The 27,013-nt window shown below is 38.6% G+C and overlaps 1 protein-coding gene across 1 annotated transcript in view; it reads right to left on the bottom strand.

Annotated features, from left to right (window-relative positions):
- Positions 1-27,013, bottom strand: part of LOC100946870 (solute carrier family 5 member 4-like) — an 84,511-nt gene that overhangs the window by 31,423 nt on the left and 26,075 nt on the right. Inside the window, exons 6-8 of the mRNA XM_003797458.1 lie at positions 20,569-20,674; positions 11,650-11,730; positions 9,325-9,545 (exon numbers count right to left, since the gene is read on the bottom strand). Coding sequence (XP_003797506.1) covers positions 9,325-9,545; positions 11,650-11,730; positions 20,569-20,674 — 408 coding nt within the window. The remainder of the gene's footprint in view (positions 1-9,324; positions 9,546-11,649; positions 11,731-20,568; positions 20,675-27,013) is intronic.

Below are 27,013 nucleotides of genomic sequence, written 5' to 3'. Positions count from 1 at the left end.
TGACATAATAACTAAGAAAGTTACATGAAGGCTATGTTAACCAGTTTGATGGAAGTGTCTTGGATTGTGTATAAAAACACCACACTGTACCCCCAAAGTGCATCAATGTACACAGTTACCATTCAATAAAAAAAAAAAAAAAAACATTAGGGACTATGCATACCTGGAATTTTTTTCTAAAAAGCTAAAAAATAAAATCAGAGCATTTCATGTGGCCTTGTTGTGAATTTCATTGAAGTCACAAAATTCTGATATAGATATATCAGAAGGGTGGGGGTACAGGAGATGTGCTCATGTGTAACTAAGAATGGAAGGTTGCAAGAGAGCTGAGCCCTCCCCTCTCACCTAGGGAAGCCAGCAGACAAATCCTAAAACTGGAGACCAAGGGGCAGCAACACTGGCACTTATATGATTCACTTGATGATCAAGTTAAGGAGCAAATTCTAACTTAACAGTTCTGGATAGAGTCACAGGTCTGAGAATGTTTATTCCTAATAATCTCCACAGTGAAGTCCTTGCTGATGGGTCATAGACCACACATTGAGCACAGGGATTTAGAAAATAATGTCAAACACATAATTGAAAGAGTTGAAAATATCTGCACCCAAGAGACAAGAAATACGGTAGAGAGTGGGGTACTAGGCAGCTATTTCTTATTTTAAAAAATCCACTGAATCCTTGAAATTTTGCTTTATCTTACCCTCATAGCTAATTTATTTTCCTTTTTAATATTTAAGACTATTGTGAAATCAGTGTATTTGAGATCCCAAGATTTGTTTTTCATGTGTGAATTTCCTACAGAATATTTTAGAAAGGCAGTGGTTTGAAAATACTCTTTACATGCTAACTCTTGAAGGTTGGTAATGTAATTTATACTATTTTCCTTCAGTGAAGGAGATTTTCTTAAGTAAATTTTAGTACATAGACTTTGGTATTATCTTTGTTCTTTTAATTTTCCTGCTTTGAGAGATTCTATTTCAAGTCGAGTTTAAGAATAACAAAATGTTTTTCCCTTTCCATCCTAATGAATTTGAACATGGGCCTGACCATGATGATATGTGCCCATTCTGCCCTGTGTTTGAATGAAATCTAGTATCCACTGTTTAAAGGCTGAAAAATTGGGAGTAAATTTGTTTTTAAATTTCTGTCTGCCAAGTCATTTTTCTACTATGAAATGTAACATGACTTTGTAGAAATAATCATTATCTTTGAGAAAATGTGAAGTAATAAAATTGCTTACTTGAGATTAGTCTTCTATTGTATATTAGTGTCAAAACACATAGCAACATGAAGTTTAGATATAATTTCCAGAGGTCCCATTTTAATGATAGTTAATATTGCTAATCATGTCAAACACTTGACATATAAGTCAGTGATAAATTTTTTAAATATTCATTTGATATTGGTAGATATACTAGTAATATTTCACAAGAAAATTTAGAATCTGTAAAACATTGTTTTAAATTACTTCCAGAATGATGATTTTTAAAGTACAACTTTAAAGTTTTGATTTTGATGTGTTTTACCATGTACTCAAAAAAATAAAATAAAATAAAGCCACATAGAAATGTTTGACTATTTAACTGATGTGCATGTACAAAATAGAAACTAAGGGGGCAGAGGCAAGATGGCAAACTGCAGCTAGCATTCCACAGAGGAGATCTCCCATCCAGAAGGAGAGTTAAAAGATAGAAGTTTAGCAAGCAAGCTGATGGTTTGGAGCTGAGCCAAGAGAGAAGGTTGAAGAACTCACATCAACTGTAGCAGCCCATACAGCCTATGGCTAGGAGGAGTGAGTTATAGGAAATACCTGCAATGGAACACCTTGGTGAGAAGGGCGTGGAGAGAGTTTTGGTTCTAACAAGCATGAGAGAGTTCACAAGATAAAAGCATTGGTGAATTGGCAGTCTCTACACCTGTGGTGTTGAGAGGCACAAGCTCAGCCTTATATTAGGCTGGAGGAGAAGGCAGACAAAAAGCGTGTGCCTTCTATCATGGACACTCTTGCTCTGACTCTGTCTCCTCTTCTGCCTGCAGAATGCCAGCACAGCATCTCCCTGCTGAAGATTACCAAGCTATACTAAAGACTAAGATCCATCCATGCTAAGAAGACTGCTTTACTCTCTCTAAGACACACACACGCTCTCTCTCTCTCCAGCTAAAGTAGATAGCCCTCACACACCTAAGAGAAACTGCTCCTGAGAAAGGAAGCTTAGCAGTCCATGTCTGGAACCTGCCTTAGCTGGGCCGAGACCTGGCCAGTCCTGGGCCCTGACAAGTGGTGTCAGAAGCAGATCCTGGCAATCAACCTTGCTGAGGTGAGCTGTGACCCCAAGTATACAAACAAAAGGTACTAAATCCATAGCCAAGTCAACAGGTGTCCCCTCCCCCATGAGAAGGGCTCTCAGTAAACTCCATACAAAAAAGTGAGCAGAGTTCAAATATCCTCCCATTCCATCCCATGGGAGAGACCCTCTAAAAACTGGACCTCCTACCCCTACTAGGATGCCATGGAACTCTCCTGCCAGGCATAAAACTGTATATATTCTCTATCTGCAATTCTGAACTCCCAGTCCTCCCCTGAACTCTCACCCTGAGATCTGGAAGCCTGTCCCCCATAAATTCCAGATTCTTGGGCATTTTCTGGAGAGGTGTGGACAGGGGAAGGGCAGTTGCTCATCCGTGCTGACTCTACAGCATGGGAGTAAGGAGAGGACTGTCAGCTGAAAGGGTACCATACAGGAGGGGCAGTGCCCCAAGGCACAGCAGCAGGAATAATAAGGCTCACACCCCTGGGGCTATTCCAGACAGACATGTCATGTCTCTCTGGGCAACCAGAGGAAGCCAGGCACCTTCTCCACTGGCAGCCACTGGCGGATGGATCTCAGACAGAAGCACAAGCCCCATGAGTAAAGGGAAGCCCTGATGAAGTAGCAGCCTGGGCGGAGCACGGGGACTAGAATACATTCACACAGAGCCAGCAGACTCCCAGGGCAGGGCTAAGCCAGAGGACTGCTTTACTGAGGGTAAGACAAATCCAGCCCTCAGTGGATCACAGCTGAGACAAAGGTGGGCAGGCAGAGGCTGGAACTGACAGCTGAGTGTGAGCTCTAACTGCTTGCTGCTGCCCAGAACTGAGTCGCGATTTCTATTACCTCAAGCAGCGTCTGATCCACAAGGGAATATAGCTGGGACAGAAATAAATTCTGCAAAGATGTTTTGTTCTGCCAGCAACATCAATCAGGTGTGGAGCTGGAACTGAGTGAATCACCCAGCCTCAATTAAGCACCCGAGGTTGTCAGGCCTCACCTCCCCCTGCTGGATAGTGGCAGAAGTGGCGGCCTTGCTGAGGAGACATAGATCTCCCTCTGACTCAGGCAGGTGCAAACCCCTAGAGCATCTGCTCATGGGGAGAACTGGATCACAGCCCTGTAAAGTTAAAAGTCACTGGGTGTGACAGAGGTACAAGGTAAGGAAGAAGGCATCAACTTTCCCAGACTAGTTTATTTGCTGGGTTGGTCCTTCTGACCTCACAGAGCACTGGAGCTAGTCATAATTGAGCTGCCAGCAGACCCCTGCTATCTAGTTGTCAGAGAACTTTTGAAGTCCCCCACATGAGACCAGTGCTGACTGGGACAATTGATTTGGACCTCATAAACTGGACCAATCACCCAAAGACTATCGAAAGTGGTACCCTGGGTGTGTGGTTGTGGGAAGGTTTGATTTTCCTTTCCCAATTCTTGCCTGTGGGGGGCAGAATGACTTAATTGCTAGTATTTCTCCACAACTGAGACTTCAACCCAGAGTAACTGATTTACTAGGGTAGAACAGAAACCAGCTGAAAACAAGACAGAGCCACTTAGCCCCACCACACCAAGCAGGCTCCCAGTCTCTCAGGCCATAGCACTATACAGGTCCTTGGAAAAGTTCTAGGGGAAAAGGTACAGACACCAGTCTCAGCCTTTGGGCAAATGGATAGTTAATCATTACTCCTGGAGCCCCCAACCCAACTTCTCCTTATCTGCTCATCTAGCCAAACAGTGTAAAATAAGCATGGGACAGAATCACTAGAAAAACTCTGGTAACATGAATAACCAGAGTAGATCAACCCCCCCAAGGAAGGATATGACAGATGCAACTGAAGATCTCAGCCATCTGAAATCAAATTCAGAATTTGCATTGCAAATAAGATTAATAGAATAGAGGCAAAGTTGGAATTAGAAATTCAAGGAGCATTTCAAAAGTTCTCTCAACAATTCAACAAATTCAAAGACAAAAATCACCAAAGATTTTGACACATTGAGACAAGAACTTGCAGCCCTCAAAGATCTGAGAAATACAGTAGAATCTCTCAGTAGCAAAATGGAGCAATGAGAACAAAGGATTTCTGACATTGAAGACAAAGCTTTTGAACACTCCAAAGTGCTCAAAGGGAAGAGAAATGGAGAGCAAAAACAGATCTCACTCTCAGAGAGCTCTCAGATAATTCGAAGAAAACTAATATTTGCCTTATAGGAATCCCCGAAGGCAATAAAGTTGCTTAACAAAACACAGAGGCTCTTCTTCATGAAATTATGAAAGAGAACTTTCCAGACATGCCAAGAGATTCTGAAATTCAGATAGCAGATAGTTTCAGAACTCCAGCAAGACTCAACATAAATAAGACATCCTCCAGGCACATCATAATTAACTTCACTAAAGTTATAATGAAGGAGAAAATTCTGAAAGCAGCTAGACGTAACAAAACCATAACCTACAAGAGGAAGAGTATTAGAATGACTGCAGATCTCTCTGCTGAAACCTTTCAGGCTAGAAGAGGGTGGTCATCAAATTTAATCTCCTAAAACAAAATAACTTTAAACCCAGGATCCTGTATCCAGCTAAACTGAGTTTCATTTATGATGGAGAAATTAAATACTTTAATGACATTCACTTGTTGAGGAAATTTGCCATAACTAAACCAGCCATCCAGGAAATTCTCATTATCCTCCATAATGACCAGTGCAATCCTCCACCACAAAAGTAAACTCACTCAGAAAGTTTTGATCAAATTCTAACTTCCACAGTGGCGAAAAGATTAAAAATGTCCACTGGACTTTCAAAAAACTTGATACACAAAATTTTACCAGGCTTATCAATATTCTCAATTAATGTGAATGGCTTAAATTGTCCTCTAAAGAGGCATGGGTTGGCTGACTGGATACAAAAACTCACCCAGGCCAGATATCTGCTGCTTTCAAGAATTTCATCTTACCTTAAAAGATAAATATAGACTCAGGGTGAAGGGATGGTCATCTATATTCCAGGCAAATGGAAAGCAGAAAAAGTAGGTACTGCAATTTTATTCGTAGACACAATAGGCTTTAAACCAACAAAAGTAAGCAAGGATAAGAATGATTACTTTATATTTGTTAAGGGTAATACTTTATATGATGAGATTTCAATTATTAATACTTATGCACCCAACAAGAATGCACCTCAATTTATAAGAGAGACTCTAACAGGCATGAGCAACTTGATTTCTTCCAACTCCATTATAGTCATAGATTTTAACACTCCTTTGGCAGTGTTGGATAGATCCTCCAATAAGAAGTTGAGTGAAGAAATTTTAGATTTAAACTTAACCATCCAACATTTGGATTTAATAGACATCTACAGAACATTTCATCCTAACAAAACTAAATAAAAATTTTTCTCATAAGTATACGGAACATACTCTAAAATCCATCACATCTTAAGTCACAAGTCTAACCTCAGCAAATGTAAAAGAATAGAAATTATTCCTTGCATCTTCTTAGACCATGATGGAATAAAAGTCGAACTCAGTAACAATAGGAATCTGCAGATACAAAAACATGTAAGTTAAATAATCTTATGCTAAATGATAGATGGGTCAGAGACGAGATCAAGAAGGAAATTACCAAATTTTTGGAACAAAATGAAGATGAAAACATAAATTATCAGAACCTCTGGGATACCACAAAGGCAGTCCTAAGAGGGAAATTTACAGCACTGCAAGCATTCTGCAAGAGAACAGAAAGAGAAGACATTAACAACTTAATGGGACATCTCAAGCAGCTGGAAAGGAAGAACATTCCAATCCCAAATCTAGCAGAAGAAAAGAAATAACAAAAATTAGAGCAGAATTAAATGAAATTGAAAACAAAAGGATTATACAACAGTTTAATAAATTGAAAAGTTGGTTTTTTGAAAAAGTCAATAAAATAGATAAACCTTTGGCCAACCTAACCAAGAAAAAAAGAGTAAAATTGCTAATTTCATCAATCAGAAACAGTAAAGATGAAATAACAACAGACTCTTTAGAAATTCAAAAAATCTTTAATGAATAATGCAAGAAACTTTATTCCCAGAAGTATGAAAATCTAAAGGAACTCAACCAATACTTGGAAGCACGCAACCTTCGGAGACTTAGGCAGAAAGAAGTGGAAATGTTGAACAGGCCTATATCAAGTTCTGAAATAGCATCAACTATACAAAATCTCCCTAAAAAGAAAAGCCCAGGACCAGACAGCTTCATGTCAGAATTCTACCAAACCTTTCAAGAGGAGCTAGTAACTATATTATTCAACCTTTTCCAAAATATAGAAAAAGAAGAAATACTACCCAACACATTCAATGAAGCAAACATCACCTTGATAGCCAAACCAGGAAAAGACCCAACAAGAAAAGAAAATTATAAACCAGTATCACTGATGAATATTGATGCAAAACTATCAACAAAATCCTAACAAAAGGAATTCAGCAACACATCAAACAAATTATACACCACAACCAAGTAGGTTTTATCCCAGGGTCCCAAGACTGGTTCAACATATATAAATCTATAATTATAATTCATCACATAAACAAATTAAAAAACAAAGACCATATGATTCTCTCAATTGATGCAGAAAAAGCTTTTGATCATATCCAGAATCCTTTCATGATCAGAACACTTAAGAAAATTGATAAAAGGAACAATTCTTAAACTGATAGAGGCCATCTACAGCAAACTTACAGCCAATATCACATTGAATGGAGTTAAACTGAAATCATTTCCACTCAGATCAGGAATCAGTAAGGTTGCGCATTGTCACCACTGCTCTTTAACATTGTAATGGAAGTTTTAGCCATCGCAATTAGGGATGAAAAGGCAATCAAGGGTATCCATATAGGGTCTGAAGAGATCAAACTTTCACTCTTCACGAATGATATGATTGTATATCTGGAAAACACCAAGTATTCTACTACAAAACTCTTAGAAGTGACCAGGGAATACAGCAGTGTCTCAGGCTACAAAATCAACAGTTATAAATCAGTAGCCTTTAAATATACCAACAATAGAAAACAGTCAAGGACTCTATTCCATTCACAGTAGTGCCAAAGATGAAATATTTGGGGGTTTACCTCACAAAGGATGTGAAAGTTTTCTATAAAGAGAACTATGAAACTCTAAGAAAGAGAAATAGCTGAAGATGTTAACAAATGGAAAAAACATACCATGCTCATGGCTGAGAAGAATCAGCATTGTTAAAATGTCCATACTACCCAAAGCAATATACAATTTTAATGCAATCCCTATTAAAGCTCCACTGCCATACTTTAAAGATCTCAAAAAATAATACTTCATTTTATACAGAATCAGAAAAAATCTCGAATAGCCAAGACATTACTCAGAAATAGAAACAAAGAAGGAGGAATCATGCTATCAGACCTCAGACTATACTATAAATTGATAGTGATCAAAACAGTATGGTACTGGCAAAAAAACAGAGAGGTACATGTATGGAACAGAATAGAGAGCCAACAGATGAATCCAGCTACCTACCATTACCTGATCTTTGGCAAACCAATTAAAAACATTGAGTGGGGAAAAGATTCCCTATTTAACAAATGGTGCTGCGAGAACTGGCTAGCAACCTGTAGAAGACTGAAACTGGACCCACACCTTTCACCATTAACTAAGATAGATGCTCACTAGATTAAAGATTTAAACTTAAGACATGAAACTATAAAAATACTAGAAGAAAGTGTAGGGGAAACAATTGAAGAAGTCAGCCTGGGTGAATATTTCATGAGGAGGACCCCTCGGGCAATTGAAGCAATATCAAAAATATACTACTGGGACCTGATCAAACTAAAAAACTTCTACACAGCCAAGAACACAGTAAGTAAAGCAAGCAGACATCCCTTGGAATGGGAGAAGATATTTTCAGGTTATGTCTCTGACAAAGGTTTAATAACCAGAATCCACAGAGAACTCAAACGTATTAGCAAGAAAATAACAAGTGATCCCATGTCAGGGTGGGCAAGAGACTTGAAGAGAAACTTCTCTGAAGAAGACAGGCACATGGCCTACCGACATATGAAAAAATCGTCATCATCCTTACTCATCAGAGAAACGCAAGTCAAAACTACTTTAAGATATCATCTAACTCCAGTAAGATTATCTCACATCACAAAATCCCAAATCCAGAGATGCTGGCATGGATGTGGAGAAATGGGAACGCTTCTACACTGCTGGTGGCAATGCAAACTAATATGTTCCCTTTGGAAAGCTGTTTGGAGAACACTTAGAGAACCAAAAATAGACCTGCCATTTGATCCTACAATTCTTCCACTAGGTATATATCGAGAAGACCAAAAATCACACTACAACAAAAATATTTGTACCAGAATATTTATTGCAGCCCAATTCATAATGGCTAAGTCATGGAAGAAGCCCAAGGGCCCATCAACCTACGAATGGATCAATAAATTGTGGCAGATGTACCCTATGGAATATTATGCAGCCTTAAAGAAAGATGGAGACTTTACCTCCTTCATGGTTACATGGATGTAGCTGGAACATATTCTTCTTAGCAAAGTATGTCAAGATTGGAAGAAAAAGTATCCAATGTACTCATCCCTACTGTGAAACTAATCTATAGCTTTCATATGAACACTATAACCTAATTATAGCCCAAGAATATTAGGAAATGGGAGAGAGAGGGGAAGGGAGGGGGGAGGATGAGTGGAGGGAGGGTGTTTGGTGAGACCACATCAAAGGTTCATCTTACAAGGGTACATGGAATCTTTCTAAATGTAGAATATAAATGTCTTAACACAATAAGAGGATGCCATGAAGACTATGTTAACCAGTTTGATGAAAGTATTTCAAATTGTATATGAAATCAGCACACTGTACCCCATGACTTCATTAATGTACACAGCTATGATTTAATTTAAAAAAAAAGAAACTAAATTTTTTTCTATCAAATAAGAAAGAACAGCATAAACAAATGCATGCCCACATATGTGTTCATGCACACACACATTCTTCACCTGATCTGTGCACCAGTACCACAGAGCTGTAATGGGTGCTCCAAATATCATTCCTGGCCATGGAATATCTGCTGTGGCAGGATCTCGGAATAAGTGGAAGGAGTCTGCCCGAGGAGTGTAGCAGCTGGCGTTGATTGTCAGGTTGTCCCCCTCAACTATGGACGGGATGGCATTCATGTAGTTCTCTGTAAAATTCTCATAACCTCCAACTTCAACAAATGCTGAAATGGCATCAGATGAAATGAAATGTCTTACTGAAATCCAACATACCTAATGTTTGGGGTCCCTGCTTTGTGGTGGAGATGCATAAACGCTTTCCATCAGCCTAGTCAAATCTGCACTGACCTTCTCCCAGGATTCCTGTCATTCTAGCACCTCCCCTGGCAGTGGGCATGGTACCAGATTGACTGTCACAAAGTTCATAATGCAGACAACTCTATCTTTTCTCCCTAGAGTGCTCTTTAGAATTTTAAGTTAATGTCTTACATTCAGGTAAAAATGAGACTATAACCAGCAGGCTGACATTGATGTCTAACAATCATCCAGAGCAGAAACAATCCAGAAGTTGAGCTAGCAAAGTGAGCCTAGTGAAATTAGCCATCAGAGAGCCCCAATTCCTCTGAAAGGAAGAGGAAGCAAGCAATGGCTTCTCTTCCTGACTCAGAGCTGTGCTATTCAGACCTCACTTGCAATCTGACTGCCTCATACTACATTCTGCCTGTTATAACAGAAAAAAAAAAAAAGCTGGAAAGATAAGAAGTAGAAATTGGAGGCAGCAGTTTGGATTTGCTAAGGGAAAATGGGGAGACTCAGCCCAGTAGGAATCTGGAAAGGCTAATCAGGTGCCACAAAAGAATTATAGTTGATCTTATAAAGATGAGCCCAGGCATGTGTGGTCACTAAGTCTATGTTTACATGATGCAAAATTCAACTAAGTAGCACACACTGGTAGAGTTGTATTGGCATTAATTTACTTCTTCATTATTTAAATGAGGACCTACTATATGCCACACACTGTGCCGGGATCATGGGCAAAATGAATGTTTAAGGCAGGAACTCAGCCTATTGATGGATATAGAACTCTGCAAGAAAATTGCTTTGATCAGATAAATACTGTTTATAACAAAAACACATGGGAGACGTAAGAGTTAAGAGTCCTCCCTCCTCATCTGCAGGATGGGAGAAGTGAGTCTTAGAGAGACTGACATCAGGGTGTGAATCACAGAGACCAGAAACAATAAAACCATGAAGAAGAGCAACATAGAAGTTTCTGGATAACTGAAGAGAAAGTGCATGAGAAACTGTTGCTTGCAGTTGTCTCTGGAGCAGCACTGTGCAACAGAAACTTCCTGCAGTAATGGAACTATTCTATATCCCCAATGTCCAACATGGTATCCACTAGCCACATATGAAACACCTCAAATACGGCTAGGTAAGTGATAAGTTTGATTTTTAATTTCAGTTTAAATAGCCAAATGTGACTAATGGCATCCATATTGTGTTCTGATCACTATAGTGGATTTGCTATTTTCTCATTTCCTTCCATTTTTGCCTCGTGTATCTTCAGATTCTGTGATTAGGAGCATGCATAGTCAAGACAGCTGTACTTAGTGCAGCCTGAGTGGGTGGACTATGGTAGCTACAGGATAGGGAAGAGACATGTATTTCCACTTACACACTTATTACTACGTGCAAGAATTTCCTGTGGAAAGATAAATGAATGCCACAAAAGGAAATAAGAATTAGCAAGCTATGAATTAAATTCATCATTATCACTTATGGGCATGGCTTAATGAACAGAATGAACCAACAGATGATATTATTAGTAAGTAAGAGTCATTAAGGAAAATCCAACCCATGTTTATATATTTTACAATAGTTAGAGTAGTGCAATTCAATATATATCCTTTCAAAATAGTAATCATGAGTTACTATTCAATTCTCTGAATTGTTTCTAGGATTTAACTCTTCATTTCATAAAGAGAAGACTTTTTTTTTAAAATGTCCAGGGTTTGAATCCAATATTTCTGTCAAGTTATCAACCTGATGGTACTGATTTTTTCTTTTGTGAACACAAAGAAATTAGTGTTAAACAAGGTAACTTACCTAAACAATAAGTTTTTAGAAGAAGTGAAATTCTTCCCCATTTCTTCATGTTGAGATAATATACCAAGAAAGAAGTTGGACAGACAACCCAATGATGGGAATTATATAAAGAACATGAAAATGTGACCTGGGAGAATGCAGTAAAGAGCAGACAGACTGAGCAGGAACAAGTCCCAGGATTATCTGACCCTTGGTACTGCACAACCTGTCTTCACTTACCAAAACCCATGAGAATGAAAGATCCAATCAACATAATGAAGGCTTGGAAGGTGTCTGTGTAAATCACTGAGGCCAAGCCCCCTGTTGAGAGAAAGAAAAAAAAAAAAAAACTCAGGGGATTTTACCCATGTGTATTCATTATTTGCCTTTACCTCTAGGTTTTCTTCCACCCAAACCCCAGTAATGACTCAGTAGAAAACATAGCAAAAGCTCCTCACTGACATGGGGGAAAACTGCAAGCTCTTTTTGGCATCATCTCCTCAGTATTAGTGTCTTTCTTTTATTCTCCTGTTTCCCTTGCTTCATTGTGATACAAAATTTCTATGAATAACAGTGTAGTTCTATCTTTGTAGGAGTTTTGAATATTAAGTAGGGAAAAAGCAAAATTATAATACCATGAAATTCACCCTTAATGATTTCTCAATTCACTTCCTTTAAGCACAATGTACCTGCTCTTAAAAAATAAAAAAATAAAAACCTAGAGAATTTAAGAACAAGATGGCCAACTAGAGGCAGCTTTCATCTGGAAATCTTGGCCAGAAGGAAGAAAATTGTACTTAAGTGAATTTAAAGCAGTTGAAATTGGTGGTGCATGAGGGGAGAGGTTAGGTGATAGGGAGAAGAAATTAAGGCATTCAGCAACACCACTAAGACAAACTACAAGATGAAAAAGAGGAAAGAAGAAAGCAGAGGACAGTTACAGAGTGAACCAGACTCAGAGGAGCCAGAGCTGAATAGAGAGATAAGGGACCCCTTCTTCCACTAGGGGTTCTCCAGGAGCAGTGGACCACAGGAACTCTCACCCACTCCATGGGACAGTGCTACAAGGGACAAAAGACACAGCTTTCTGAACTTAGGTGTATCCTCTTCTGGGTCCCCCTTGTGTCTGGCAGAATAGTGAGCAATTTTAGCTCCTAGAGGTTGTGGCCACAATTCATCCTCCCTTTTCTTTGGTTACTAGACAGAATACTCCCTGTTGGGGCATGCTTCCCTCTGCATAGGGGTGTGGAGATGCTACCCAGCCCACACAGCCTGGAAAAGCTGTCCCACCCCCAGTCACCAGCAAGGGGAAGGGACTTTGGACCCTACCCAACCACCATAGTGACCTTGGAAGCAAGTGTTACAGAGGCTGGTTCATCTGTCACTGGAAGCCTGTGAGAATGACTTGCAGACATTAAAAGTGAGGGAGATGGGCCCTGCCTTACCACCATATGTAACAGCAGCTCAGGAGGCCTGTGCATTGTGTTGCCCAGTGATCTGGGAGAGCCCCACTGCCTCCTTGCCCTGCACAGGAGGGAAACTGTGGCTCAACTAGTCTGTCTCCTGCTAGGTGGGATCTATCCCCACCTTATGGGGTGGTTCAACCACCACCTGTGCACATCCCCCAACCTCAGGGCATCTCCTGAAAGTTCAGCCTACAGCCTTCTGCCCCTAGTGGCTTGGAGAAGGGTGGGCCTGGTCTCAATTGATCCCACTCTGTGGAATCCTGGGAGGCAAACTGCAAGCTGCATATTTCTCTCTCCATAGTTTTTTACTCTGTTGCTGGTAGGGATAACACTTTGGCTGGGACAATTGACTCACTAGCCATGAGTCACCCTTGGTCTAGGAACATCACCTGGAGGTCCTGCCCCCAGCCCCACCCTACCCAGATTAGAGAAAACAAGGCTGGTCCACAGGGACCCACACACAGCATACCCTGGAAAGGAAACTTTGGGAGGTTGTATTCTGGAAGGGCCATAGTAAAAGGCAGTGGTTCATTTAAATAGTCAGTGGTGAAAGGGAGTGGTGAGTTCCATCATCCAGCCTCTGGATCTGATTCTAGCCTGCCAGTTTTAGTTTCCAAACGATGGTATAACCCTGCTGAGTAGGTCAGCATAACAACAAACTGTTATCCCTTTCACAGGCCCTGAAAGAGGCATGATGAATTCCACATCCCAGGGCCATTGAAACTGATATCGGCCAATTTGTTTTATTATCCAAATGGCCCCAAAACCCTGCTGAGCAGGCTAACTGTGCAGCAAGTAGCTACTTTGCTCTGGCATACACTGGAAGTGATAGAGCAAGCTTTATATCCCAGGACTTCTTGTGGTGCCTATGAAGTTGATACCAATCTAATGGATCAGGAGGCCAAATGGCCTTAATGCCCACTGGAATGAGGAGCTGCTGTTTGTACCTGGAAAGTCCTAGAAGGGGTGAGGAGAGCTCTGCACTTTAGGACAGTTAGTGCTATCACCAGCCCACCCGACTTGATATCCAGAAAGCCTCAGAGCTAGTAAAACAGCACTACTGGTGGCAGATAGATGCTGTAGGTGGTCAGGCCAGGTTCTGCCTTCCAGACCTCAATTGCCTTCTGGGAGCTGCCTCAGGGAACCCAACTAGAATATCTCTCAAGAACAATTTAGGGACACCTTAACATTCTACCTTAAAATTTTTTTAATTAATTAATTTAAAACACACATGGGGAGGAATCAGCCAAAGAACCTTGGCAACAGGAATAAACAGACCAGATCAACTCCCCCAAGAGATTACAAGGGAGCTACAGCTGAAAATACCAGCCATAGAGAAATTGTCAAAATGACAGAAATAGAATTCATAGTATATACAGAAAAAGAATTTCAAAAGAAGGCAAAAACTATGTCAAGAAATATATGAAACTAAAAATAAATCATAACTAGGAAGGATAAAGCAGAGCTTAAGGAATTGAAAAACACATTAAAAGAGTTTCAAGCCTTGGTGCCTGTGGCTCAAGTGGCTAAGACGCCAGCTACATACACCTAAGGTGGCGAGTTCAAATCCAGCCGGGGCCCGCCAAACAACAATGACAGTTGCAACCAAAAAATAGCCAGGCATTGTGGCGGGCACCTGTGGTCCCAGCTACTTGAGAGGCTGAGGCACTCACTTGAGCCCAGGACTTGGAAGTTGCTGTGAGCTGTGATGCCATGGCACTCTACCCAGCTTGAGACTCTGTCTCAAAAAAAGAGTTTCAAAACATGGTAGACCATCCCAGCAGTAGAGTAGAACATGGAGAAAAAGGAATCTCAGAACTTGAAGATAAGACTTTCAAACTAATCCAATACTTCAGAGGCAGAAAAGAAGAGAGCAAAAGCAGAGATATAGGACTACAAAAAATGTGCGAACTTCTAAATCATAGGGATCACTGATGAAAAAGAAAAGAGTCCTAAAAACATGGAAGTTCTACTACAAGGCACCATTGTGGAAAATTTCCTAAGCATTGCAAGAGACCCAGAAATAGAGATACTAGATAGTTTCAGAACCCCAGGATGACTCAGTTCAAACAAATCACCTCTAGAAACATTGTAATTGACTTGGTCCAAGTCAAAATGAAAGAGAAAATGCTGTAAGCAGCAAGGCATAAGCATCTTACCTGCAAAAGAGAAAATAGAGTGATAGAGGACTTTTCCGCAGAAACTTAACAAGCCAAAAGACAGTAGTCACCTGTCCTTAACTTTCTTAAACAAAGCAACTTTCAGCGAAGGATTCTATGGCCTGCTAAACTAAATTTCATATTCAATGGGAAAATCAAATCTTTTACAGACAAGCAAACATTTAGGAAATTCACCACTACTAAACCAGCTTTGCAGGACATACTCAGACCCATTTGATGCACTGACAATCACAATGAACAATCAGCAAAGTAAAAATAGATTGAAACTAAAGGACTAAACCTAGCTCCCACAATGGCCCAAGTGAAAAAACTAAGCAATGGATCTCCACAAAATGAGTCAAGTAGAATTCCACCATACTTATCAACTGTCTCAAAAAATGTAAATAGCTTAAATTCTCTCACTGAAGAGGCACAGGCTAGATAACTGGATAAAAATTCACAAGCCAACTATACACTGTATTCAGAAAACACATATACCTCCAAGGACAAACAAGAATGATGGTGAAGAGTTGGAAAACAATATTTCAGAAAAATGGAAATCAGAAGAAAGGAGCGGTGGCCATCTTATTTGTAGATACATTTCACTTAAATCAACAAAGTAAAGAAAGATAAAGATGGTCACTGTATACTGATCAAGGGAATAATACAACAAGAAGATATTTCAATCTTAAATAAATATTCACTCAAATTAAGTGTTCCCAGATATATAAAATGAACCCAAACTGGTTTGAACAACATGATATCCTGCAACACCATAACAATTGAAGACTTCAACAACCTACCAACAGAATTGGACAGATCCTCTAAGCAAAAACTAAGCAAAAAAGTGATGGACTTAAACACAAATTTAGAACAAATGGGATTAGCAGACATGTACAGAATTTTCACCCAAGCAATACTGGGTATATGTTCTGGTTGTCAACTCATGGACCATTTTCCAAAATTGATCATATCTTAAGGCAAAAATCAAATCTCAACAAATTTTAAGGAATAGAGATTATACCCTGCATCATTTCAGACAATAATTGAATAAAAGTAGAATTAAACTCCAAAAAAACCCTTCATTCCCCACACAAAGTCATGGAAACTAAACAATTTACACTGAATGACAACTGGGTCAAGGAGGAGAAAAAGAAGGAAATCATTAAATTTCCCCCCCCCAAAAAAAATGGCAATGAAACCACCATCTATCAAAACCTGTGGGATACTGCAAAAGCAGTCCTAAGAGGAAAATTTATTGTATTAAATGCCCACAGCTAAAACCAAAGTATGAATCAACAACCTAATGAACCATCTAGAGGAACTGGAAGAAGAGCAATCCAATTCCAAGCCCAGCAGAAGAAAAGAAATACCAAAATCAGATCACAATTAAATAAAAATGAGAACAAAAGAAACATTTGGAATATTAGCAAAACAAAAAGTTGTTTTTCTGAAAAGATTAATAAAATTGATAAACCCTTCGCCAGATTAACTAGAAACAGAAAAGTAAGATCTCTAATAACCTCAATGATAAACAAGAAAGGGGAAATAGCAACAGACACCACAGATATACAAAAGATCAATACTGATTAATACAAAAAACTCTATGCCCAGATATATGAAAATGGGGAGAAAATGGACCAATATCTGGAATCACACAACCTCCTTATACTTAATCAGAAGAATTAAAACTCTTGAACAGACCAGTATCAAGCACTGAAATCACAACAGTAAAAAGCAACCGACAAAAAAAACCCTGTACCAGAATGTTTCACACCAGAATTCTACTAAACTTTGAAAGAAAAGATGGTACCAATATTCCAGAATCTATGCCAAAACACTGACAAGGAAGGAACCCTCTCCATCTCCTTCTCCAAAGCAAATATCACCTTGATATCAAAACCAGGAAAGGATAAAAAAAAAGCAATCTACAATCAATATCATTAATGAATACACAAAAATACTCAATAAAATCTCAGCAAATAGAATACAGCTACATATTTTAAAAATATACATCATGAAGAAGTGGGTTTTATAGCAGGGATGCAAGGCTTGTTCAACATACACAAATCCATATACACAACTCACCATATAAAAGAAGCAAAAATAACGGTCATATGATACTCTCAAAAGATACAGAAAAAGCATTTGACAAATTCAGCATATTTTTCTGACAAGAACACTTGCAAAAATAGGTATAAATGGTCATTTCTTAAATTGATAGAAGCCATTTATGACCAACTCACAGGCAACATCATATTGAATGGAATAAAATGGAAAGCATTTCCATTTAGAACTAGAACCAGACAAAAACGCCCACTATCACCACTGCTATTTCTGCATAGTAGTGCTGGAAGTCCTAACCAATGTGATCAGGCAAGAGAGGGATGTCAAGAGTATGCAGATAGGGTCAGTGGGGTCAAACTTTCACTCTATGCTGATGATATGACCCTACACTTAGAAAACCCCCAGGGACTCAGCCATGAGATTCACAGAAGTGATCGAGAATTACAGTATATCTCACAATATAAAATCAACGTCCACAAATCAGACTTCATATTTGCCAACAACAGTCAAGGTCAGAATCAAATCAAAGACACAATTCTCTTCAATATAGTTTCAAAGAAAGTAAAATTCCTTGCAATATACCTAACAAAGTATATGAAGGATCTCTACAGAAAAAACTACGAAACCCTGAGAAAAGAAACAGCAAAAGATGTCAAGAAATGGAAAAACATACCATGTTTATGGCTGGGAAGAATCAACATTATTAAAATATCCACAGTACTCAAAGCTATCTACAGACTTAATGCAATACCTATTAAAACACCAATGTCATAACTTTGAAGAACTTGATGAAAATAGTTCTTAATTTTATATGGAACTGGGGAAAAAACATGAATAGCCAAAAGAATTCTAAGAAATAAAAACAAATATGGAGGCATCATGCTGCCAGACTTCACGTTATGATACAAGTCTATAGTGATCAAAACAGCATGATTTGGGCACAAAAATAGAGACATATGGTAAATAACAGAGAACCTAGAGATGAAACCAGCCATGTATTGGCATCTGGTCTTCAACAAACCAAACAAATGAATACACTGGAGAACTGGTATTAAACACTGCACTGTTTAATAAATGGTGCAGGGAGAACTGGGTAGCCACCTGTAAAAAACTGAACCTTGTCCCATATCACTTACAAAAATTTACTCATACTGGAGAAATATTTAAATCTAAAACACAAAATGATGAAAACTCTGGATGAAAGTGTGGGAAAAACTTGACCATATCAACCTGGGAAAATATTTTATAAAGAAGACCCTATTAGAAATTGCAGCAATTCCAAAAATAAATAAACAGGACTTAATCAAGCTAAAAAGCTTCTGCACATCTGAGGGCACAACAACTTCACACAGACAACCTTCATAATAGGAACAGATATCTGCATGTTATGAATATGATAAAGGTCTAATAACCAGAATCTACAGATAAATCAAACAAATTATCAAGAAAACACCAAATAGCACCATTTGTCATTGGGCAAGAGACATGATCAGAACCTTGTCCCAAGAAGATAGACAAGTGGTGAACAAACACATAAAAATGTACTTGTCATCCCTAATCACCAGAGAAATGAAAATCAAAACCACTCTGCAACCTCAGCAAGAGTAGCTACAGATGGGTGTGGAGAGAAGGGGACATTTACACATTGTTGGTGGGATTGCAGACTAATATAGCCTTTTTGGAAAGAAATATAAGGAATCCTTAAAGAGCTGAAAATAGACTTTCCATTTGATCCTGCAATCCCATTGCTAAGTATCTGCCCCAGAAGAAAAAGTCATTTTACCATAAGGACATTTACACTCCAATGTTCATAGCAGCTCAATTCACAGTTGCAAAGATGTAAAAGTAACCCTTGTGCCCATCCACCCATAAGTAGATAAATAGACTATAGTATATGTATACCATGGAATAATATTCAGCCATACAGAAAGATGGAGACCTTAATTTTTTTTTTTTTTTTTTTTTTGGTATTTACTTGTAAGAATTTGGAGAACATCTTCCTAAGTAAAGTATCACAAGAATGGAAAACCAAGCACCCAGTGTACTCAATATTAATATGAAACTACTAGATAAACAAAAACATACCCACACGAGAGAAAAATACATTTAAACTCAAAAATGGGGGAGGGAGAGGCAGTAGCTCTCATCTCTCAGGTACAATGTAGAGGTATATGGAACACCTAACAAATGCAAACAATATAACCCAATTGTATGCATCCTTGTATTAATTTGAAATAAAAGAAAAACCAAATAAAACCATTGTGCTTAGCTTCTTAGTGTTGGTATGTATCATTGTTAGTTGTGCGAAAACCTTTCTCTTTCAATTCTAAACTTACCAGACTCTAACCAACATGATAGTTCTTTTATGAGAGTGTCATGAGGTAACAAGACTGATTGTCAAAACAAGAAATTCATATTCTTGTCTTTTACTTATTGTGTAACATATGCTCTGTAAAAGTTGGCTGTATAAAAATAGAGTGATTTATGTCAAACCCTAACAAAATGGAGCCAGGAGGCCATGAATATGGGGCTTTCATGCACCTATGCCTATAACAGGAACAGTTACAAGAGATTATTCCACCTGGAACTTTCAAGCTAAGCAGCTCCTATGAAGATCCTCTTCTAGCTACATCCAGTACCACCAATGACCAAGTGCCATTGCCAACAATAAGCCCCTGCAACCAATGATCTTTTTTCTAAACAATTTATGTGGATACTCTCTCTGTGTCTTTAAAAGCTTCCTATTGCCTCGACTCCCCTGGATGTGCCTAGAGTCTGCAGGAGTGTACATATTCCAGATTGCTATTATCCACATAAACCTTTGGTTTGTGGAAGTTAGTCTTTCTGTCACTTACTTTAGATTAACAGCTCAATGTATGAAAATGGCTCCAGAACTGTCTTGATTGTTCTAGCAGCTATTTTCCTTACTATTTTTCTGACTCAGCTGGTGTACTTCTATTTTTGTAAGTTAGAATATACATGAGGCCCTACACTGATACCTGGTTAATGAGAGCCTGTTTGGACCATAGCCACACACTCCAGTTCTTCTCCTCCGACTGTCCCATTCACATCCCTAGGCCACTCCCTGGCATCCTGTGTTCATGTGAACTTTACCTTGCATTTGCCAGTCTCATATCTGAACTGCCATTTCATAGAGCCTTCCATGTGGATAATATGCTGAATTCTAAATACCAATCTGGCACCAAACACAGAGCTGAATTAAATCACCAATTCCCCATCTCATCTGGCATATCATTTTCCTTCATCAAGGTGCTCACATCTGATAAGGAGTATTCTGTTTTACTTGCTCTAGCTGTGCCTCTGGTGCTGTGCCAGACTCTTATGGTGGGAATTAAATGGTGTCCTTATCTCAACAGTGACAAGGCTAACACAGAGGTTGCTAATTGCAGGTGGGGGTGGGATTAGCAGAAGGCAGTATGACTGAGCAAAGTATGCAAGAAACTCACCAGTAATGGTGTAAACAGCAGTAATAGCCAAGAGGATGAAGATTGCCAGGTAAAGGTCCAATCCCAACGCCAGCTTGATGAATATGGCTCCAGAATACATGTTTGACTAAAAAGGGAACAGTCAGGATGAGGAAAATATGTATTTCCGGCCACTGGTTTCTTTGCTGCAATGTTCACTGTTCCCCTTCCTCCCACTATTTCTTTTCCTGGTAGAGTCCTACTTATCCCTGAAAACTTCACTTACAAGAATACTTTTCATAAAGCCTCAAAAAAAAATTTTGTGGCTTAAACTTATAAACTTAAACTTTATTTCAGAAGAGGGTGCAGTTTAAATGCCAAGAGAGGAAAAATACAAAGAACATAAAAATTGCTAAATACATCTGAACATAATAATTTGTACAGTGTGAGAATAATTCTATGTAAGTTAACAACTGAATATAACCCTGCCAGTGTGTGTGAAGTGCAGTTGTCTAGGAGGAAGTCTTGTATAGCATTTTTCTTGTACAGAACTACAAATAAATATTTGAAACTATATTGAAGTAAACCTGATTTTCTTTGAATCACATAAAAATATTAAGTATTAATCTTGTACTTTTGATGATCTGCAGGTTTTTTGAAGTCACTTTTGAAAGCACAGAGCCACAAACACTTTCATGACCTAGGTGAAACATAGTTAGGTAGAAATATGTGATACTTTCCTAAGTAATGTATCACAAGAATGGAAAACCAAGCACCCAATGCACTCAATATTAATACGAAACTACTAGATAAACAAAAACATACCCACATGAGAGAAAAATACATTTAAACTCAAAAATGGGAGTGGAGGAGGCAGTATAGTAAGCTCTCATCTCTCAGGTACAATGTAGAGATAATGGCATACCTAACAAATGCAAACAATGTAACCCAATTTTATGCATCCTTATATTAATCTGAAATAAAAGAAAAACCAAATAAAACCATTGTGCTTGGCTTCTTAGTATAAGACATAACATTTAATTTAATGGAGCATGTACTTATGTGGATTTGCTGGCAGTTCAGGCATAAAGTGAGAGTTCTATATTACTCTCTAATATCAAGTAATATATGGGCAATTACTAAAGGCCCTTCCACATTTACTGCATTTTTAAGGTTTTTCTCATGTATGAAAATTCTCTCCTGTACAATAAGATAAGAGCACCAAGAAAAGGCCTTGGGACATTTTTTACATTTGTTGAGTTTCTCTCCAGTATGCACTCTCTTGTGTTTAGTGCATTCTTCCCAGTTGTAGAGTTTTTCTCTGGTATGTATCACTTTATGTTTAGAAAATTCTGAGCTATACTTAAAGACACTGCCACATTCTCCACATTTATAGAATTTCTCTCCAGTATGAACTTTTTTGTGTATACTAAGATGTAATTAAAACTGAATGCCCCACCACATTCATCACATTTGAGGGTTTCTATCCAATATTAACTCTCTAATGGTTAGTAATGACTGAATGTTCATTAAAAGCTTTGCCATGTTATTCACATTTGTAAAGTTTTTCTCTAGTATGCATTCTCTTGTGATTAGAAAGACTTAATCTTTGATTGAAGCCTTTGCCACATTCTTCACAGTTGTAAACTTTCTCTTTAGCATGAATTCTTTTATGATTAGAAAGACTTAATCTTTGATTGAAGACTTTGCCACATTCTTCACAGTTGTAAACTTTCTCTTCAGTATGAATTCTTTTATGATAAGAAAGGCTTGAGAAATATTTAAAGACTTTGCCACAATCTCCACATTTCTAGAGTTTCTCTTCAGTATGCACTACCTTATGTTCATTGAAGTGTGAGTACTATTTAAAGGGTTTGCCACATTCTTTACACTTGTAGAGTTTCTCTCCGGTATGAACTCTTTTATCCACACTAAGGCCTGAGAACTGGTTAAATGCCTTGCCACATTCCTCACAATTATAGTGTTTTTCTCCAGTATGAATTTTCTTATGTATTAAGAAGTTTGAGCACACAGTAAAGGCTTTGCCAAATTCTTCACATTTGTAGGGTTTTTTGGCAGCATGAATTCTCGTGATAAGAAAGGCTCGATTTGTAATTTAATTCTTTGCCACATTCTTCACATTTGTAGGGTTTTTCTCCAGTATGAATTCTCTTATGATTAGAAAGGCTTGTCTGTGGTTAAATGTTTTGCCACATTCTTCAAATTTGTAAGATTTCTCTCCAGGATGAACCTTCTTATGATTAGAAAGAAGTGCACTACAGCTAAATGCTATATCACATTCTTCACATTTGTAATATTGCTCTTCTGTATACATTCTCATATGTTCAGTAAAGAGTGAGCATTGGTTAAAGGCTTTTTTACATTCTTTAAATTTGTAACATTTCTCTAAAGTATGTCTTCTATAATAGTCAGATTTGACAGTTTCCTAATGACTTTCAAATACTTACTACATTGGGAAATTTTGCTATGGGTAGATGTTGGACATTCATTAAATTTACTAAAACACATTTTCTTCCCCCTTACACTCACATTTTCTGCCCCTCACCCTTTTCCAGTGTTTACTTAAGTTTGAATTCTCAAGGCCGCTTCTTCCATAACTATTTAGTATCACTTTTTGGAATGAACCTTTTGTGATCTGCTCTGGCAAATGGTCTTAAATGTAGTAAGAAGACATAGCTGGGTGCTTAACTACTGTCTTGTGTCTCCTCAACTTCCAGGATTCTTTGCTTTGTTCCAGACAGGTGATGAGGTCTGTATTAGAGACAGCAAGACCCACAGAGATCAGATGTCTATAGTTCTCTAACATCACAGCTCTATATGAATTCTCTCTGAGCAGGGTCCAGGCATTTCCACTCATCCAGAGAGAATTCTATGGACACATCCCTGATTGTCAACAGTCCCATTTCCCAGCTTCAAGGGTGTTCCAGCATCCTCCCTCTGGATCTTCCAATACCTGAAGATCACAGGGTGACAGAAACTGCAGCAGAGTCCAAAGTCTCAGAAATTTTTGATCACTCTTCTGTATCCTCGTAGAAGCTAGTTCATTGCTCAGTTGAGGTACTTACTAAATGAAGTATCCAATGTGTTCACACTATCCAATGAAATGCACAGAATCAGTGTGATTCCTATCAAAATACCAATGGCATTTTGCATGGAAATAGAAAAAAATCCAAGAAAGATACCAGGATTGGAGTTAAAATGGCAGCCGAGTAACAGCTTCTGTGCAGCCGAGTGCAGTGAGAGTGGGAAGAGAAGACTACAGGCATCTCTGGCCAGTCGGTTTTGCCCAGAGGCTTCCCTTTGGTGACACAGGAAGGCAGCAAGAGAATTCTGGACCCCATAAGGAGGACAGAAGTGGTGGAAAACTGGCAAGTAGTAGGTGCATTTGTTCAGTTGGAGGCTGCCATAGCAACAGCAAGACTGCAAACAGGAAAAGCCTTACTGGTGGGCTGTTTGGGGTTTGGACTTGGGCACTTGATTGAACTGCCTTGGGAGATCTTGGGCCAGAATGCAAATGATTTGGGGCATTGTCTGGAGCCCTGGGATGAGCCACTGAGCCAGAAAGGAGCTAATATCATTCAGCTGTGGGCTGCTCACACAGCTTCTGTGGGGGAGCTGCCCCTAAGTGTTGCAGCACGGGGATCGTCCAGGAGACCTTGGGTGAGTAATCTAGTAACTGAGCTACCCAAATGTGGGAACTGAGATGCTGGGGAAGTGAGGAGATCCAAGTGTTTGGCAGATTAACAGCCTTGGCCCTCCAGGGCATAGAGGGAGACTGGATTTGGTACACTGTATAAGCAGGCAGCCATGCCAGGAAAGATCCCACGGATAAGTGCCTTCCATGGAAAGCTTCTGCTCAGCCAAGGTTCATAGTTTGGAGTGTCTTTTAAATGGGCTGAGGAGACTTTTGGGCTCTCAAACCTGTGGGGTCTGAGAGATCAGCAGAGGCCTCCAGTCTCCATCTCATACAGCTGTAGCCACACTGTGATTAACATCTCATACTCAGAAGATCACCTGTTACCCGGACAATATTCAGCAAGATATATATACTGTTTGGTTTTTTGGTATGAGGGGTTTTGTGTTGGGGGGGTATTTTTTCTTAATTCCAACAGTTTTCCTTGACATTTTTCTTTCTTTTTCTTTTTTTTTCTCTTTTTTTTTTCACTATTCTAGTTTAAATACAATCTCCCATTTTTGCCTTCTTTAACAATTAGAATTTCATTTTGCCAATGTTTCTTCCCCTATTATTTGGTTTTTTCCCTCCAATTTTATCCCATAAGGGTTTTTGCTTGTTTGTTTCAGTTTGATTCATAGTATTTTTGTCTTTCGTCTCTACCTGGTGGTGGTGGGGTACTGTGTCTGATCTGGCTGGCAAAGAGCTGTTGACCTCAAGGGAATCACTCAACCCAGCCCCCCCCCCAGAGGTTGGGAGCCTTTACGGTTGGGTCATAGTACCCTGCTATACACCTATATTGCTCCTGTTTCTTTATTTCAGTGCCTTTCTTCTTTTTGTCAATATTTCCTTTTATTCACCCCCTCTTCTTTCTCTTTTTTCTTTCTTTTTCAAATCTTTTTTCCCTTCTTGCTCTTCAATCTTCTCATCCTTCAATGAAAAGGACTCATTAAAACTTTAGGCCAGCAGCACAGTAATGTAAAGAGCAAGAAGAAGTGAAAAGAAAATTAGAGTAAGGAAACAGATACAAGAAAGCACTAATGAAGAAGAATCAGCAGAAAAATCTGGGCAACATGAAATACCAGTCCAGAGTAACCACTTCTAGGGATGATGAGGCAGCTACAGCAGAGGATTCCTCCTATAAAGAAATGCTACCACACTTATCAGTTATCTCAATAACTGTCAATGGCTTGAATTCCCCATTGAAGAGGCATGGACTGGCTGATTGGATTTAAAAACATAAGCCATCTATTTGCTGTCTGCAGGAAACACACCTCACATCAAAAGACAAATTGAAACTCAGAGTTGAAGGCTGGAGGTCAATTTTTCAGGCAAATGGAATTCAGAAGAAAAGAGGGGTTGCAATCTTGTTTTCAGATACACATAGATTTAAAGCAACTAAAGTCAAAAAAGGCAATAATGATCATTTCATCTTGGTCAAGGGAAAAATTCAATTCTAAATATTTATGTACCAAACTTAAATGGTCCCAGATTCTTAAAACAGACCTTGCTTAGTCTGGGCAATATAATATCCTATAACACCATAATAACAGGGGACTTCAACATCCCTCTCTCAGAGCTGGACAGACCCTCTAAACAGAAATTAAACAAAGACATTAGAGATTTAAATGAGACCCTAGAACAACTGTGCTTGACAGATGTATATAGAACACTCCATCCCAAAGATAAAGAATATCCATTCTTCTTATCATCCCATGGAACATTCTCCAAAATTGATCATGTCCTAGGACACAAAACAAACCTCAACAGAATCAAAAGAATTTAAATTCTACCTTGCATCTTCTCAGACCACAAGACACTAAAAGTGAAACTCAACTCCAACAAAAATGCTCAGCCTCACACAAAGGCATGAAAGTTGAACAACCTTATTCTGAATGACAGTTGGGTGCAGGAAGAAATAAGAAAGGAAATACTTCCTTGAGTATAACAACAATGAAGACACAAGTTACCAAAACCTATGGGATACAGCAAAAGCAGTCCTGAAAGGAAAAATTATCATTTTAGAAGCCTACATTTGAAAAACAGAAAGAGAGTGCATTAACAAACTCACAAGCCATCTGACAGAATTGGAAAAAGAAGAACAATCTAAGGCTAAACCCAGCAGAAGAAAAGAAATATTCAAAATTAAATCAGAAATTAATGAAATTGAAAACAAGAATCATTCAGAAAATTAATAAAACGAGGAGTTGTTTTTTGAAAAAGTAAATAAAATGGATAAATCTTTGGCCAGACTAACTAGAAATAAAAAAGTAAAATCTGTAGTAACCTCAATCAGAAATGATAAAGGGGAAATAACAACTGATGCCACAGAGATACAAGAGATTATCTCTGCATACTACCAGAAACTCTATATCCAGAAATTTGACAATGTGAAGGAAATGGATCAATATTTGGAATCACACCCTCTCCCTAGACTTAGTCCAGATGAAATAGAGCTTCTGAACAGACCAATTTCAAGCACTGAGATCAAAGAAACAATAAAAAATCTCCTAACAAAAAAAAATGCCCTGGTCTGGATGGCTTCACACCAGAATTCTATCAAACCTTCAAGGAAGAGCTTATTCCCAAACATCACCTTGATTCCCAAACCAGGAAAAGACACAACAAGAAAAGAAAATTATAGACCAATATCACTAATGAATATTGATGCAAAAATATTCAACAAGATCCTAACGAACAGAATCCAGCAACACATCAAAAAAATTATTCACCATGACCAAGTAGGTTTTATTCCAGGATCTCAAGGATGGTTCAACATACGTAAATCTATAA

Source organism: Otolemur garnettii, unplaced genomic scaffold (genome assembly GCF_000181295.1).
Source record: "Otolemur garnettii isolate 467f Iridium unplaced genomic scaffold, OtoGar3 scaffold00116, whole genome shotgun sequence".
Lineage (NCBI taxonomy): Eukaryota > Metazoa > Chordata > Mammalia > Primates > Galagidae > Otolemur > Otolemur garnettii.
Note: the sequence above shows the minus strand (reverse complement) of the source record. Positions and strands in the feature narration are given on the sequence as shown.